Here is a 13,488-nt window from a genome sequence, read left to right on the forward strand (position 1 = left end):
GCTTGAAATAAAAGTCCTGGGCTGTATCCAATTCATTCTTCAATTCTACAATGGACATGTTTACAAACAGCATTCTATAAATAATGTTTTTGGGATCCTATTCCATGACTATTTGCAAAGACAGGAATAAATGGGTATACAGAAACTGGAGCTGGGCAGGATTTATTTTATTAAACATCAGCTCACATTTCATCATCATAGGCAGTGTTCTTGCATTTATACTCACCCCACATATTTTTCCTAATGAAAGTTATGGGGACATGGAACCCTTGGGTAACTCACTGGACTACTCTGTTCTGGATAGATTTGTTCATCCCAAAGTACAGTAGCAGTCACTGAAGGACAAACTTAAGACAATTGCACCCAAACTAGGAGATAATCCTAATCACATATTCATAGAATCATAGGACTGGAAGGAACTTCAAGAGGTCATCTAGTCCAGTCCTCTGCACTCATTATCTAGACCAGGGGGTGGGTAAATTTTTTGGCCTGAGGGCCGCATCTGGGTATGGAAATTGTATGGCAGGCATGAATGCCTGGTGCGGGAGGGAGACTCTATGGGGTGTAGCATGGCGGGGGCTCTATAAGAGATGGTAGCGAGGTGGGGGGTGTGGCGCGAGGGTGGGGGAGCTCTACAGGGGCAGTACCGGGGACTCCTAGGGGCCCTGCCAGCAGTGACTCCAAGAGGGCCGTACCGGACACTGTCATGGGTGGAGGCACCCTAGCTGGGACGGATGCGGCCCCTGGGTGTTTTCAAGGCTCTCGAGTGTAGGGCCGTAGGAGACCGGAAGGAGATTGGGCGCACTGCCACATGGGGGGGGAGAAAGATGATGCTCATCAAGGGAATTGTGAGTTGGGGGCTGGGGAGCCCTGAACCCCCCTCCCTGGCTGGAGTGGCAGAGCAGGGCAAGCCCCCGATCCCATACCCCAGCAGGAGCTCGAAGGCCGGATAAAAACATCTGATGGTCCAGAAGCGGCCCGTGGGCCATAGTTTGCCCACCCCTGATCTAGACCATTCCTGACGGTGTCTTTTAATGGGGTTTGTTGACATCTGAAGAGATCAAGCCTCCAGTTAATGGAAACCCATTTACCCATCAACATTACTGTTGTAACGCTAAAACCAAAAAAGAGGTGAAGAACACCAAAATGAAAAAGTAACACTGAAACAATAACACACACCACTTTAGGGTCATCCATTAAATTTAAGAAAAAAGAAAGACAGTTTAAATGTAGTCTAAATAATGCTGCTTTTAAATGTTTATAATTAAAGATGGGCCTGAACTATCACACATGATCTGAACACATTAAAAACACTGGGGATGTTCCAAATCACATCTAATTCCAGATTAGGACTGCATGACTTGGGACCATCTATTCATAACAGTTAGTATTATTCATAATATTTTACTTTCTTGACTATGTGGATCTTATTATCCTATTGGTTTTCTTTCTGCAATTTTGTTAAATGTTTACTAAAGAGATTTCCTTTACAAATTTTGATATTACAGAATACTTTTATATTTGTAAGCTCGAACACATCATCAGTTAAAGTGGCTTTCAGTTCTTCTGAAGAGTTGTGTTCCAGTTTTATTTTTGTCCAGAAGTTAAACTAGTTTAAATGTTCATTACAGGACTACGTAATGACCTCCATCATCATTTCAAAAATCACTACACAGACCATTGGTCACTTTCTAGACCCAAACTAGTCCTTGCTCAAGCAAGACCCAGGACTGGAAAAAGAAAGGTGTTGCAAATGAGGACTGAGGCTCATTAGGAGAGATCCGATTGCAACACCAATCTGATTACAAATGTGCTCAGTTACTTTAATAAAATTCAGCCCAAAATTTAAGGGTCATTGTCAAGGATGTCCGATCAGAAATTCTGTCTAAAACATTTGTTCCTGTTTTTGGGGACACAGCTCTCTGTTCTAAAGGGGCATAAGAAACTAATTCTTATGATCTTAAATGTCTTGCTGGATGGAAGAGCATGCATGTGTCTAGCAATCAAAAAAAAATTCAGTGCCCTGGTTTTGTTGGTGATGAGTCACCTCACTGGGAATTTTCCATTTTTATAGTCCTTGTTTTGGGAAGCCTATTTTTTTTTTATTAAAGAATTGTCCATAGTTCTGAAGAACCATAGGGTCATTTTTCACCCAGAAGGGTGATTAGGAAGGGGGGGAAATATCGGCAGGTTAGGTTTCTTGACAGCATTCTTTAAAGTCATGTCCATCTATGTTAGTATTTCTAGAACTAAGTTAATTTTTCATTTTAAAAGGCAGATCAATTTTGCTGTTACCTTGTAAGAAATTTCAAAGTTTTCACCACCCCAGATTTGAAGACCTGGGTCATAGAGACCCAGTTCAAAGAAGAAATCACGTTCAATGGCAAATAATCCACCAGCCATTGCAGGGGACCTAAGAGAAAGAACAAACAAAGTAATTCCTTTCACCAACAGAACATGACAGTCCTCTGGAAAAAAAAAAAAAGTTACTCTTAATATAAGAAGCAATTTCCTGTTAATGCGTGTAAAAGATTAGACTGATGGCAATACATTTAGAAATTACTTGGCTTTATTACTGGTTCATTATAAGCCTTCAATGATTCTCTGAATTTGATACTTGTGTTTGCTTTAAAGCAGTCACTTATTAATTACATAGAGCATTGGCCCACACTTTTCAGCCAATCTGCATCTGAAGTTACATGCCACTTATTGCCATGACAAGAACCATTGTGGCGACAAACAGAAGAGGTCTATTCATTTCGTGATGCATATGAGAGCATGTAAAGTGGACTAGACTCTATAGTACACAAATTGTGTTCTGAGAAGCTGCCACCTTGAAATCTCATTGTGCAAGATTCTAGTTATACAGGTTTAATCCATACTTTAAAAAAAATTATTAATGTGAAACCAGTGGGAGGGCCAGGCATGGAGGATAAATAATTTAGAATTATTCTCAATGAAATTTTTAAGAGGGGCAGTTTACAGGCTTCAAATCTAGGTTTTGTTTAAGAAAAGAGAGTTTTGTAAAACCTACATATGCCAAAATTTTGATAACATTAAAAACTATTAAATGAAAAGATGTTCTAGTTTTGATTTAAGCATTTTACTGCAATGGTTGCAAACAAAATCACTTTCATGTGCCTAGCACATTGCTAAAGAAAACTAGCTAGTCTATTTTCATTGGACTTGTACTGTATCGTCCACCTCGGGATCAAAAAGCACTATAGAAAAATTAACGAATTAAGCCTCACCCAACCCCTGTGAGGTAGGCAATTATTAAAAACAAACAAAACAAAACAAAACCCAACCCCACCAGATCAGGAAACAGGGCTACAGAGTCTCCTGGTCTCCAAGATGATTTGTGGCAGAAACAGGAATAGAACCAAAGTCTCCAGCCCATCCTTGCTGAGCTAAGTAAAATCCAAACAAGTAAACGAGTAACATAAAATGTGAATAGATTTTAAAAATCTGCTTTGTTTCATGGTGGTGTCATTAGTAACATTAAGGACTCCTTTAATATATTGAATTTTGAACTTGATGGTATCCCTTTTAAATATTAATGGCTATATATTCCTGTCCTGCACAGAAATGAATGGAAGGGAACCATTTAAGCTAAGCTGTAGAGTTAGCACATATTCTCTGAGCAACCCAGAAGAGTGGCAGGTGTGCAGAGAGGAAGGCCAACAAAAGCAACAAAGACTGTGGATCTATCACTGTGAAAATCTCTGATCAGATGTGTGGTGGGCTCTTTCTGCATGTTCCCCTTGACTACGAAAACTTACTGTAGTTGTTTTCGACATCCTCTTATTCCACATAGTTGCATCATATGGATCCTTTTCAGAGTCCAAAGAGCTGCATAATGCAGGGATGTGGAACATCATATGGAAAAAGGAAATATGCAGAAAGAACAAGCACCCCAAAACTAAAGGAGAGCACAAGCCTGAAATGTTGAATTTTGAATCTTGGCCTCTGACAAGAACACTGTAAAATCCACACAAGCTCAGCAGTTTATTTTACAAGGTCTGAGGTGGTGAGCACTAAGATTTCTGAGGATCTTTCCACATTACAAAATGTTTAAGAACCAGTTTATTCTGCCTATACTACTATTTTCAGCAAAATGATTAGCTAAATTTTAATTGTTTTCATATTACTGCTGTAAAATGTGTGTATAGCTTGGGCATAATGGGATATGGTTCTTTTTCAGAAAGAGAGCTAAACAGTCAATAATTCAACTATTATAGCTGTCACCTAAACCATTTTTTTTTAAATTCTGATTCTCAGAACCGTTCTGAAAACAGTTTATAAAGTTGTGGACAAAGAATGTGATAGCAACCTTTGAAACAGCTTAACACTAAGTAATTTAGTGCTGATAAAGTTCCAATGTGGACAGCCTTCTTCTCTATGACAGGATACTGTCTATATTACATAAAGTACTGAATAGACCAAAGCTTCATAATTTCCTTGAACATGTTTTGCCATTTTTGCAAAGAAGAATCACAGGGTGAGCGCTGAGTGAAGCATAACATCAGTTCCCGCAATTTGTTTAATCCACAAATAAAAAGTGCTATGAAACATATTTTCTAAATATGTGAAAGTGCTTTCAAATAAAAGTAATTGGTTACAAGATTACAGTAGTATAAGGGAAAATACAGAGCAGAATCACAGCCTCCCAAGTCTCAAAAAAAGTCCAGTAACACTAATGTTTAAGCAAAAATTTGCATGTATTTTTGATAGAAAAGAAAACGTTCCATGCACAAAGCAAAAGAAATAGGATGAAATACATGAAATTCATTAAAGCCCTCCCCCAAGACAGACTGGAATTCTTTTTAGTTAAGTACATTACAGAGAGCAAACTTAGAGCTAGTGGGTTATCTTCCTAAGATTTCAAAGTAGTGCACTTGTATTGGTCAGATGGGACCTTCCATAAAGCAAGTGGGAATGATCTGACACAAAAAAGAGGGCTATATTGCTCCGGATGCACTTGCATTGACCTATTAACAAGGAGCTGTACACATGCATCCATAAGAGAAAACAGCCTAAACATTTTATGTATTATGAATTTTTTTTTTTAACATTTGTAGCATGCTTATTATGGAACAAACAATTAAGTAAGCAATTTTTATTATTCCCAAAACCATACCTGAAAAGAGCCCCCATTAATAGTTCCATGAATTTTGCTTGGAAACCAAATGATAAGAACATGTTTTTCCAAATGAAAATTATTATTCTGAAATACATCCTATATTTTGCTTGAAGAAGTGTTAAGTACATAACAACAGAAACAGAGAGGCACAAGAAGTTAGTGAAGCTACATTAGCAGCGTTTGACCAAAATAATTAGTAATAGTAAGATGCTTTCTTTTTGGACAAAGCATCTTCAGTTGTTAGAGTATTAAAAATATGTGCAAGTATTTAATAGATCAGTATCTCCTTAAGAAGAGAAATGGGTAAGTGATTTAGTGATTACCGATACGGCTCAGTTTGTGTCTTTCTCATTTCCTTCTCTTGCTTGGTCAAAGGCACCCTCTTCCATAGCATACTCCAATCCCATGCTCCTCTAGCAAACCCATCTTCGTCACCACCCCCTTGGGGTATAATAGTGTAAGTGTTGCCATCTACGACATCTATGAGCGGCACAGTGCATGTGGTTCTGCAGGGTTGTGGATGGCGGCAGTGAGGATGAAGTTAGGTACAAGAACCCACATGTCACATTTACACGAATCGTAGTTCATGGGAAAAGAGGGGGAAAAATGAGAGGATTTAGATATGCATTCAAAACAATTCACAGAATAAAAACAGCACTCTTTACCGATAAGGCTCAGTTTTATGCTTTCTTTTGGTCTTTTCCTTGTGGCTTAATGGAATTCGTTTCCACAGCAAACTCCAGTCCCAGGCCCCTCTGGCAAAACCATCTTCATCCCCACCTTGCTGCGGCTCAATGGAATAATCATTCCCATCTATGTAATCTATTAGAGGCACAGTACATGTAGTTCTGAAACATTTTGGAAGGGGAAGAAGAGAGTAAAATATAATTTAAGAAAGATATGCTGTCTAATCTAATACATCTACCATTAACTTTTATTTTTTATTGAAATGTAACTTAAATGAAAGGTCAAATGTAAATATGTATCATCTCAAAAATGTAAAACTCCATTCTAATGGAAGAAAAAAAATAATATACTTTAACAGTCCACATGTCGATGCCAGAGCATCAAATTACACAATCCAATGGTCAGAAGTTAAATAAGGCATTAATTACTCTCACAGTTAAAAATTTACCACAGGAACAATTTACCAAGGGTCATGGTGGATTCTCCATTGCTGGCGATTTTTAAATAAATTGTTTTTTCTAAAATGTATGGTCTAGGAATTATTTTGGGGGAGTTTTCTGGCCTGTGCTATACAGGAGGTCAGACTAGATGATCACAATGGTCTCTTCTGGGCTTGGAATCTATGAAATGCATACTGAAAGCAGACAAGTTATGGCAGAAATGTTGACATACCAATCCTAACATTGGCCTTCTGATAAAATATTGCCTGGGGCAATGTGGGGGGAAAAATGGGAGACCTGAGAGGGTTAAAGGAAGGGGGAAGTACAGATCTCACGATTTTATAATCTTTCCATAATTGCTGCTATTTATGTGAGATCTCAATGGTCAAAAAACAAAAAAGTTTTAGCTCTTCCTGTTGCAAATGGAGCCTTTCACTATTCAAGTCTGTACAGTATACAGTTGTCCTATAAAGCCATTCTTTTGGGGAAAAAACAAATCAAACTTCGCTGCTGTTGGATCAGGCATTTCTCAGCAGTGGTTTTAAACACAATGGCCAAACATCCCATCAGAAGATTCTACATTTGGTTTTTACAAATACACTGTTTGCTGTGATCAGACACAATATGCAATTAAGATTAACAGTCTCTTGTTTTTCTCCCAGTGTGTTCATAATAGGCTCTGCTGATGCACTGACTGAATTGAAATCTTAAGTTATCGCGTCTTGTCTAGACGCGATAAATCGATCCCGGAAGTGCTCGCCGTCGACACCGGTACTCCAGCTCGGCGAGAGGAGTACGCAGCATCGATGCGGGAGCCTGCTTGCCGCGTCTGGACCCACGGTAAGTTCGAACTAAGGTACTTCGAATTCAGCTACGTTATTAATGTAGCTGAATTTGCGTACCTTAGTTCGAAGTGGGGGGTTAGTGTGGACCAGGCTTGTGAGGCAAATGCTATATACAATGAGAAAAACAAACAAGGGGAAATGACAGCATAATGCGTTACCTCCAACCAGGAGACCAGAAAAGTAGCTCTTTCATCTAACTCTTTGCAAATTTCCATTTCAGGGCTTTGTACAATAGAGTAGCAGCTATCAGCACCCCTCAATGCTGTGGCCTTCAGCACCAATCTCTCTCTCTAGGTTTTGTCTTTGAAATTGTTTCTTCAATGTTCTCCACAACCTGTCTCCCCCAGGTAAAGGGACATTAGACTGAACAGGAGCAAGAGAGGGTGCCCCATTCCAACCAACTGAAGCACCTGGAGACCTGTCCTATCACCAGTGCAGTGGCCTTGCAGGACTTGTTTCCTGGCACTTTTTAAGCCTCTGACATACTTGTAGTTAAGACTCTTGTGGTACAATAGGCTGAGGGATTCAACAGCTTTAAAATAAAGATATGTCACACTCCCATACCCCTCTTTCAACTACTGAATAAGCCAACTAAAGCTAAAACAACAGCACAGAGCAACTGCAGCAGCCAGGTGGTTCAAAGGATTGGAGGCAGGTTGGGTCCATGCCCTCTTTATAGGCTCAAATAGAGTTTTGTGCACATAGGGCTTGTGGTTCCAACATTAACTACTCACACAGTGTCTGGGCATGCAGACAAGACACACACATCCCAAAGGCAAGGATTTGTTTGAAACAATTCTCTAACTTTAGATTTAAGAGAAACAAATATATTTTTGTAATAACTACCATAATTATTGCAACCTTAAGATCACAGGGGCTTTAGTAGTCTGAAAATTCCCACTAAATCAAAATTGAGCTCCTTCTCTCTCCAATTCCTACCTCCATTTTAAATATAATGTTTTGGATTAGCTTTAATAATAATCTTGTTTAAGAGGGCTGCTCATTCATCTATAGTAAGACATTTCCACAACAGGGGGCCTGTAAGATAAAGTCATTGCAACAGACTGGATTCTCCTTAAATGTAATCCACATTTGAGTACCTTCATTAAAATAAAGTAATTAGAGATTTATTTGCATGACTATCACTTGTTACATGATCATATCTTCCACTCTGGGAGATGACACAATAGTTGTACTGTGAACAACACACTAAATATGGTTTAAAACATGAAGATTGTTACTGTGACTATTTTTCTTCTTAGGAGGCTTTCTGAGTTATAGAAAACAGGATAGCGTTACCTGTCCTTAGATATAGGAGCTACAAGTGGTGCATACCAGTTAACTGCCACCTCACAATGGGCATCAAGGTAAATCAAAACCTTTAAAAACAAAACAAAAACAAAAAAAAAAGGCAGGGAGATATATCATTTGAGATTTCTGTATACAAATCACACATTGATTGAATTATCATATATCTTAAATTTTGACACAAATTTATACAAGTTTTTTATTACACTATGGTGTAATACCTCACTATAGTGAGGTTTTAAGAATTTAAACCATTCTTATTTCAACAATGTTCATAATAAAATAACCATTTTAAGATTTGTTAAAAATATCTATTTTAATGTAAAGAAAATACAAATGATTTTATTTATCAAACATTTTCTACCTGTCCAAGTTTAGCCTTCTGAGCTCCAATGCTTCTAGCTTGAATTAAACCTTCTCTCCTCTCATTTCGAAATACCTTTACAAGGCCATTCCACTGCTTAATGTACTCGTCTAGTCTTTCTTTTAAGTGCGCTATCAAATAATAATAAAAAAAGATTTTTTTCCATGTTATAACAATTAGCATTACACTTTTAATGCAAACTAAATACAACTGACCAGATTTACTAAAGAAACCTAGATGTTCAGAACTAAAAAGGTCTCAAATACAACACTGCCTGATCTATTATTGATAAAGTGCTCATAAGTGTGATGAAAGCTTGATTTAAAGTTCTCTGATTTCATAGCAGGAGTTCTAGCTTTAGTACAGAAAAAGTTAATAGCTGCACTATACTAAGGGATTGCAAAAGTAGATTCTGAACCACTTTTCAGCAAAGACCATAGTCAATGACTCTTCACTAACACTCCTCATGATTTTGACTTGATATCAAATTATTTTGGGCAATTTGCATGATGTCTTTGTTAAGTTATCTGTTTTTGTCACCTAAAACTGCTGGGAACTTGAGGCAAAGTTCTGCCAGACCAGGATCCCTCTATCCCTTTCAACCCCTGCATCTCCGGGGTCAGTCAAGGCTTCCCATTCATCTCCTCAATGAATATGTCCTTGTAGTGGCAGCTGTATTCACTAGAAGGAGAGACAAGGTAGGTGAGGTAATTTCTTTTATTGGATCAACTACTATTGGTGGAAGGTACAAGCGACTGAGCTCTTCTTCAGGTCTGGGGAAGGAAGCAGAGCTAAATACAAGTTGGAACAGATTGTTAAGTAGAAGGGGTAACATGTTGGAGGCACTCACTTGAAATGAAATGGTGTTAGATTGTTGTGCATAAAGGGTTTGAAATGGGCAATTAAGGGTAGCAGATAGTGTGTGTATTACAAATTGTTGTGATGAGCCATAAAACCAGCATCCCTGTAAAGTCCATGAATTTTGGTGTCTAGCACAGTTATGAATTTAAGTTCTCTGGCTCGCCTTTTGAAGGTGTTGGCAGGTTTCCCTTGAGGACAAATACTGAAATATCAAAAATGGAATGATCACTTTGTGAAAAGTGTTCGTCCACGGGTGATATGGTAATTTTGTCTTTTATCATTTTTCTGTGAGATTTTATTAGAGAGCATAGTGATTATCTGATTTCACCCACATAGTTGTTATTGGGACATTTGGTGCACTGGATGAAGTACAGCACATGTTGTGATAAGCATGTATAGGACTCATGAAGTTTGAAAGATGTGTTGTGGGGCAAGGTATTGATCATTGTAGCAGTGGAGATAGGGCTGGTCTGTGGGGAGCTTGCTTCTGAAAATTAGCTTGGTGAGGTTGGGAGTTGTTTGAAGGCCAGAAGAAGAGGTTTGGAAAAGATTTCTTTCAGGATGTGGTTCCAATCAAATATGGGCTGGAATTGTTTGATGATACCCTGTATGGGTGGCAGATGACAAGTAGGAGAGTGCAGTCAGTAGGGAGGCCACTCATCTGGTATTAAACTGATCAGTCCTCTTTTTGAGAGGTTTGTCCCCTATCTGGACCTGGGACAAAACCAGACATGTCTGGTTTGGTCCAATATCGGATTGGGGGATACCACTCCACCCCTCCATCACTTAAAAATAGCGTCCCCTGTGCAGCGTGACCTCACATGCGCCATGCCGAGAGTGACGGGATAGGGTGATTTTAAAAATGGCTCCCCACTGTGCAGGGTGACCTCACATGAACTGTGTGTATGAGGTCATGCCAGTGGGGGTGGACCCAGGCTGTTCCTGGAAGTACTGGAATTTACAGTATTCCAGGAACATGTGAGTAGCCACCTAAGTGGTCAGTGGGTTTCTTTTTCCTATAATGAAGCAGGTTCTCCCAGGGCATTTGGATGGCTCTTTTCATGAAGTGATTCCAGGGAAATCTGCACAACACTTTGAAAAAGCAAGCTTGGGAACTTAAATTCATAATTCTGCTAGACACAAAAAGCCATGGATTACAGGGACATTGGTTGTATGGCTCATTACAACAAACCACAATATACCACACTGCCTGCTATCCTTAATAGCCCACTTCAAATCTTTTATGCATAACAAAGTAAGCTCCAATTGCCCATTTCAAGTGACCACCTCCAACATGTTACCTCTTTTACTCAACAATCTATCCCAACAGCTCTGTGAAGCTCAAAAGATTGTACCTTCCACTGACCAAAGTTGATCCAATAAAAGAAATTACCTCATTTACATTGTCTCTCCCATATTCTGGGACCAACAGAGCTACAGCAACACTTCAATAAACAGAGCAGCTGAAGGACGATGACTGAGGGGCGTGGACTGTGGTCCATCATCTGATGATCATATCACAAAGTAATACACAAAATGATAAAGATGGAGAATCACTGATATTAGGCAGAAAAACTCTGAGGCAGAGAGAAAGTTTCAGGGAGGATGATAGGAGACAGGCTGGGCAGCAGGGACAGGAGGGGCCATACTTAAAGGGCTCGGTTACATATTTGACAAAAATAAATAAATCAATACATTCAGGTACAAATATATTCTGATGTGGAAATCACATCCCTACAACACAGTATGGAAAAAGTGTTTCATTCTTGTAGAACAACTTTGCACAAACGATTCAACTCAGAAAAGTCTGAACATGCACCAGAACAGGTATGTCTTGTCTCCATGAAGTTGCATTAATTTACATAAAGCTGTTAATTTAAGAAGATTTCCTTAAGCCAGTGCAAACCCCAGTGTGGACTCTTATTTTGATTTAAGACTGACATACTTCAATTTACCGTAAGTCAATTAAGAACAAGTTTAACCTACACCAAAATAAACCACTCAAACCAAAATAAGAGTCCACACACTAGTTTTCACCAGTTTATTTAAACCAGTACAAGTTTATATATAAAAAAGACCTTAAATTTTAGTCTCATAAATTATTACATTTTACCTCTCCTTTGACAAAACTACTAAGAAGAGTCCAACTTCAAAATGTAAGTAATGAGGTTGTGTATTAATAATTGAAATAAAATGGATTTTTAAAAAACAAAAGATATCCAAATTTATTTCAGGAATCGTGCACCAAAAACAGGAATTTTTGTTGAACCTGCTTTCTTCCAGAGCCACCTGAATACTATTTAACCCTCCATTAAAAAAACAAAACAAAACCAAAACTTTAAAAATATGATTGTCAAAATCAGTAGGGACAAAATCTGATTTACCCTCTTCTCCCTCCCTTTACATATGTTTGCAAACCTGCTGCAATTCTTTGAGGGTTACAAACATTTCACTTATACCTAAAGACTAAGTTAGAAAAAGGACAATTATTTATATATAAACATATATGATGTATGTCTTATGCATTATACAGAGAATACATGATAGATGCAGGATAGACATTTTACAAAATTAATTTAGTGTGGATTCATAACTACAAGAAAGTTATGAAGTCATCCCACACAAATGTCAATAAAAGCTTTATACCACACCATTACTTATATGCCTCATACATTACAAGAAGACTTAGCTCTCTGTAAAACATTCCTGATTATTAAAAATTGAATATATTTCTAACACTTTCTGCCTACAAAAGACAGGTGCTTTAGTTATTATAAATTCACCTATGCAGGACTCAGGCAGGAGCGGGCAAACTTTTTGGCCCAAGGGCCACATCTGTGTGGGGAAATTGCATGCAGGGCCATGAATGTAGGGCTGGGGCAGGGGCTTGGGGTGCGGGAGGGAGTGCGGGATGTGTGGAGGGGTGCGGTCTGCAGGAAGGGGCTCAGGGCAAGAGGTTGGGGCAAAGGAGGGGTGTGGGCTGGGATGCAGCAGGGGGCTCAGGGCAGAGGTGCAGGAGAGGTGCAGGGTGTGGCAGGTGGCTCGTGGCAGGGGTTGGGGCGCAGGAGGGGTGCGGAGTGCAGCGGGGCTCAGGGCAGGGGGTTGGGGTGCAGGAAAGGTGTGGCAGGGGGCTCAAGGCAGGGGGTTGGGGTGCAGAAAGGGTGTGGCAGGGAGTTGGGGTGTGGGAGGGGTTCCGGCTCCGGCTCGGCGCCGCTTACCTGGAGTGGCTCCAGGGTGGCAGTGACATGCACCTGGGCCAGGGCAGGCTCCTTGCCTGCCTGCCTGCCCTGGTGCCGCTCCCGGAAGCGGCCGGCAACATGTCCCTGCGGCCCCTGGGGAACTGCGGCAATGGGAGCTTCGGGGGAGGTACCCACAGGCGAGGGCAGCGTGCAGAGCCCCCTCCCCCCACCCCCCGATGGGCTGGATCTGTCCCATGGGCTGTAGTTTGCCCACCCCTGGCTCAGAGGGAACTATAAAAATCTCTAAAACTGATTATGGAATGTTTTTCCATGGTAGGTATTTCAGAACGTTGAAGTCCATTATCTAAGGCCCTTCCAGGCCTAGGAAGTGAGTGCCTGTTCCCACTGGGAAGCTGTGGATTTCCCCCTTCCCAATATTATACAGTTCCAAGTTCTAGCCTTGCAGGGATGCAAGACAACAGAACATAAAGTCCTGATATTTTGCGTAGACTGCGTAGGCTTTCGGTCCTTCATCAGTTAAGACTGAGCCGATCACAATATGTATTCCAATCTTCTCTCGCTCTGGCCATCCTTTGCCATGTTTGTCCATATCTCCTTGTAAAGAAATCATCCCACTTCTTTGGAGGCTGACCGCATGGCC

The 13,488-nt window shown here is 40.0% G+C and overlaps 1 protein-coding gene across 3 annotated transcripts in view; it reads right to left on the bottom strand.

Annotated features, from left to right (window-relative positions):
- The window catches only part of GALNT7 (polypeptide N-acetylgalactosaminyltransferase 7), a 120,128-nt gene that overhangs the window by 24,724 nt on the left and 81,916 nt on the right, over positions 1-13,488 (bottom strand). Inside the window, exons 4-8 of one of the 3 annotated variants that reach the window (XM_054029414.1) lie at positions 8,788-8,918; positions 8,415-8,494; positions 5,809-5,991; positions 5,467-5,649; positions 2,296-2,413 (exon numbers count right to left, since the gene is read on the bottom strand). In XM_054029414.1, coding sequence (XP_053885389.1) covers positions 2,296-2,413; positions 5,467-5,649; positions 5,809-5,991; positions 8,415-8,494; positions 8,788-8,918 — 695 coding nt within the window. The remainder of the gene's footprint in view (positions 1-2,295; positions 2,414-5,466; positions 5,650-5,808; positions 5,992-8,414; positions 8,495-8,787; positions 8,919-13,488) is intronic. The other 2 variants (XM_054029413.1, XM_054029412.1) reach the window with 2 other exon arrangements.

The sequence above is a fragment of the Malaclemys terrapin genome, chromosome 5, assembly GCF_027887155.1.
Source record: "Malaclemys terrapin pileata isolate rMalTer1 chromosome 5, rMalTer1.hap1, whole genome shotgun sequence".
Taxonomy (NCBI): domain Eukaryota; kingdom Metazoa; phylum Chordata; order Testudines; family Emydidae; genus Malaclemys; species Malaclemys terrapin.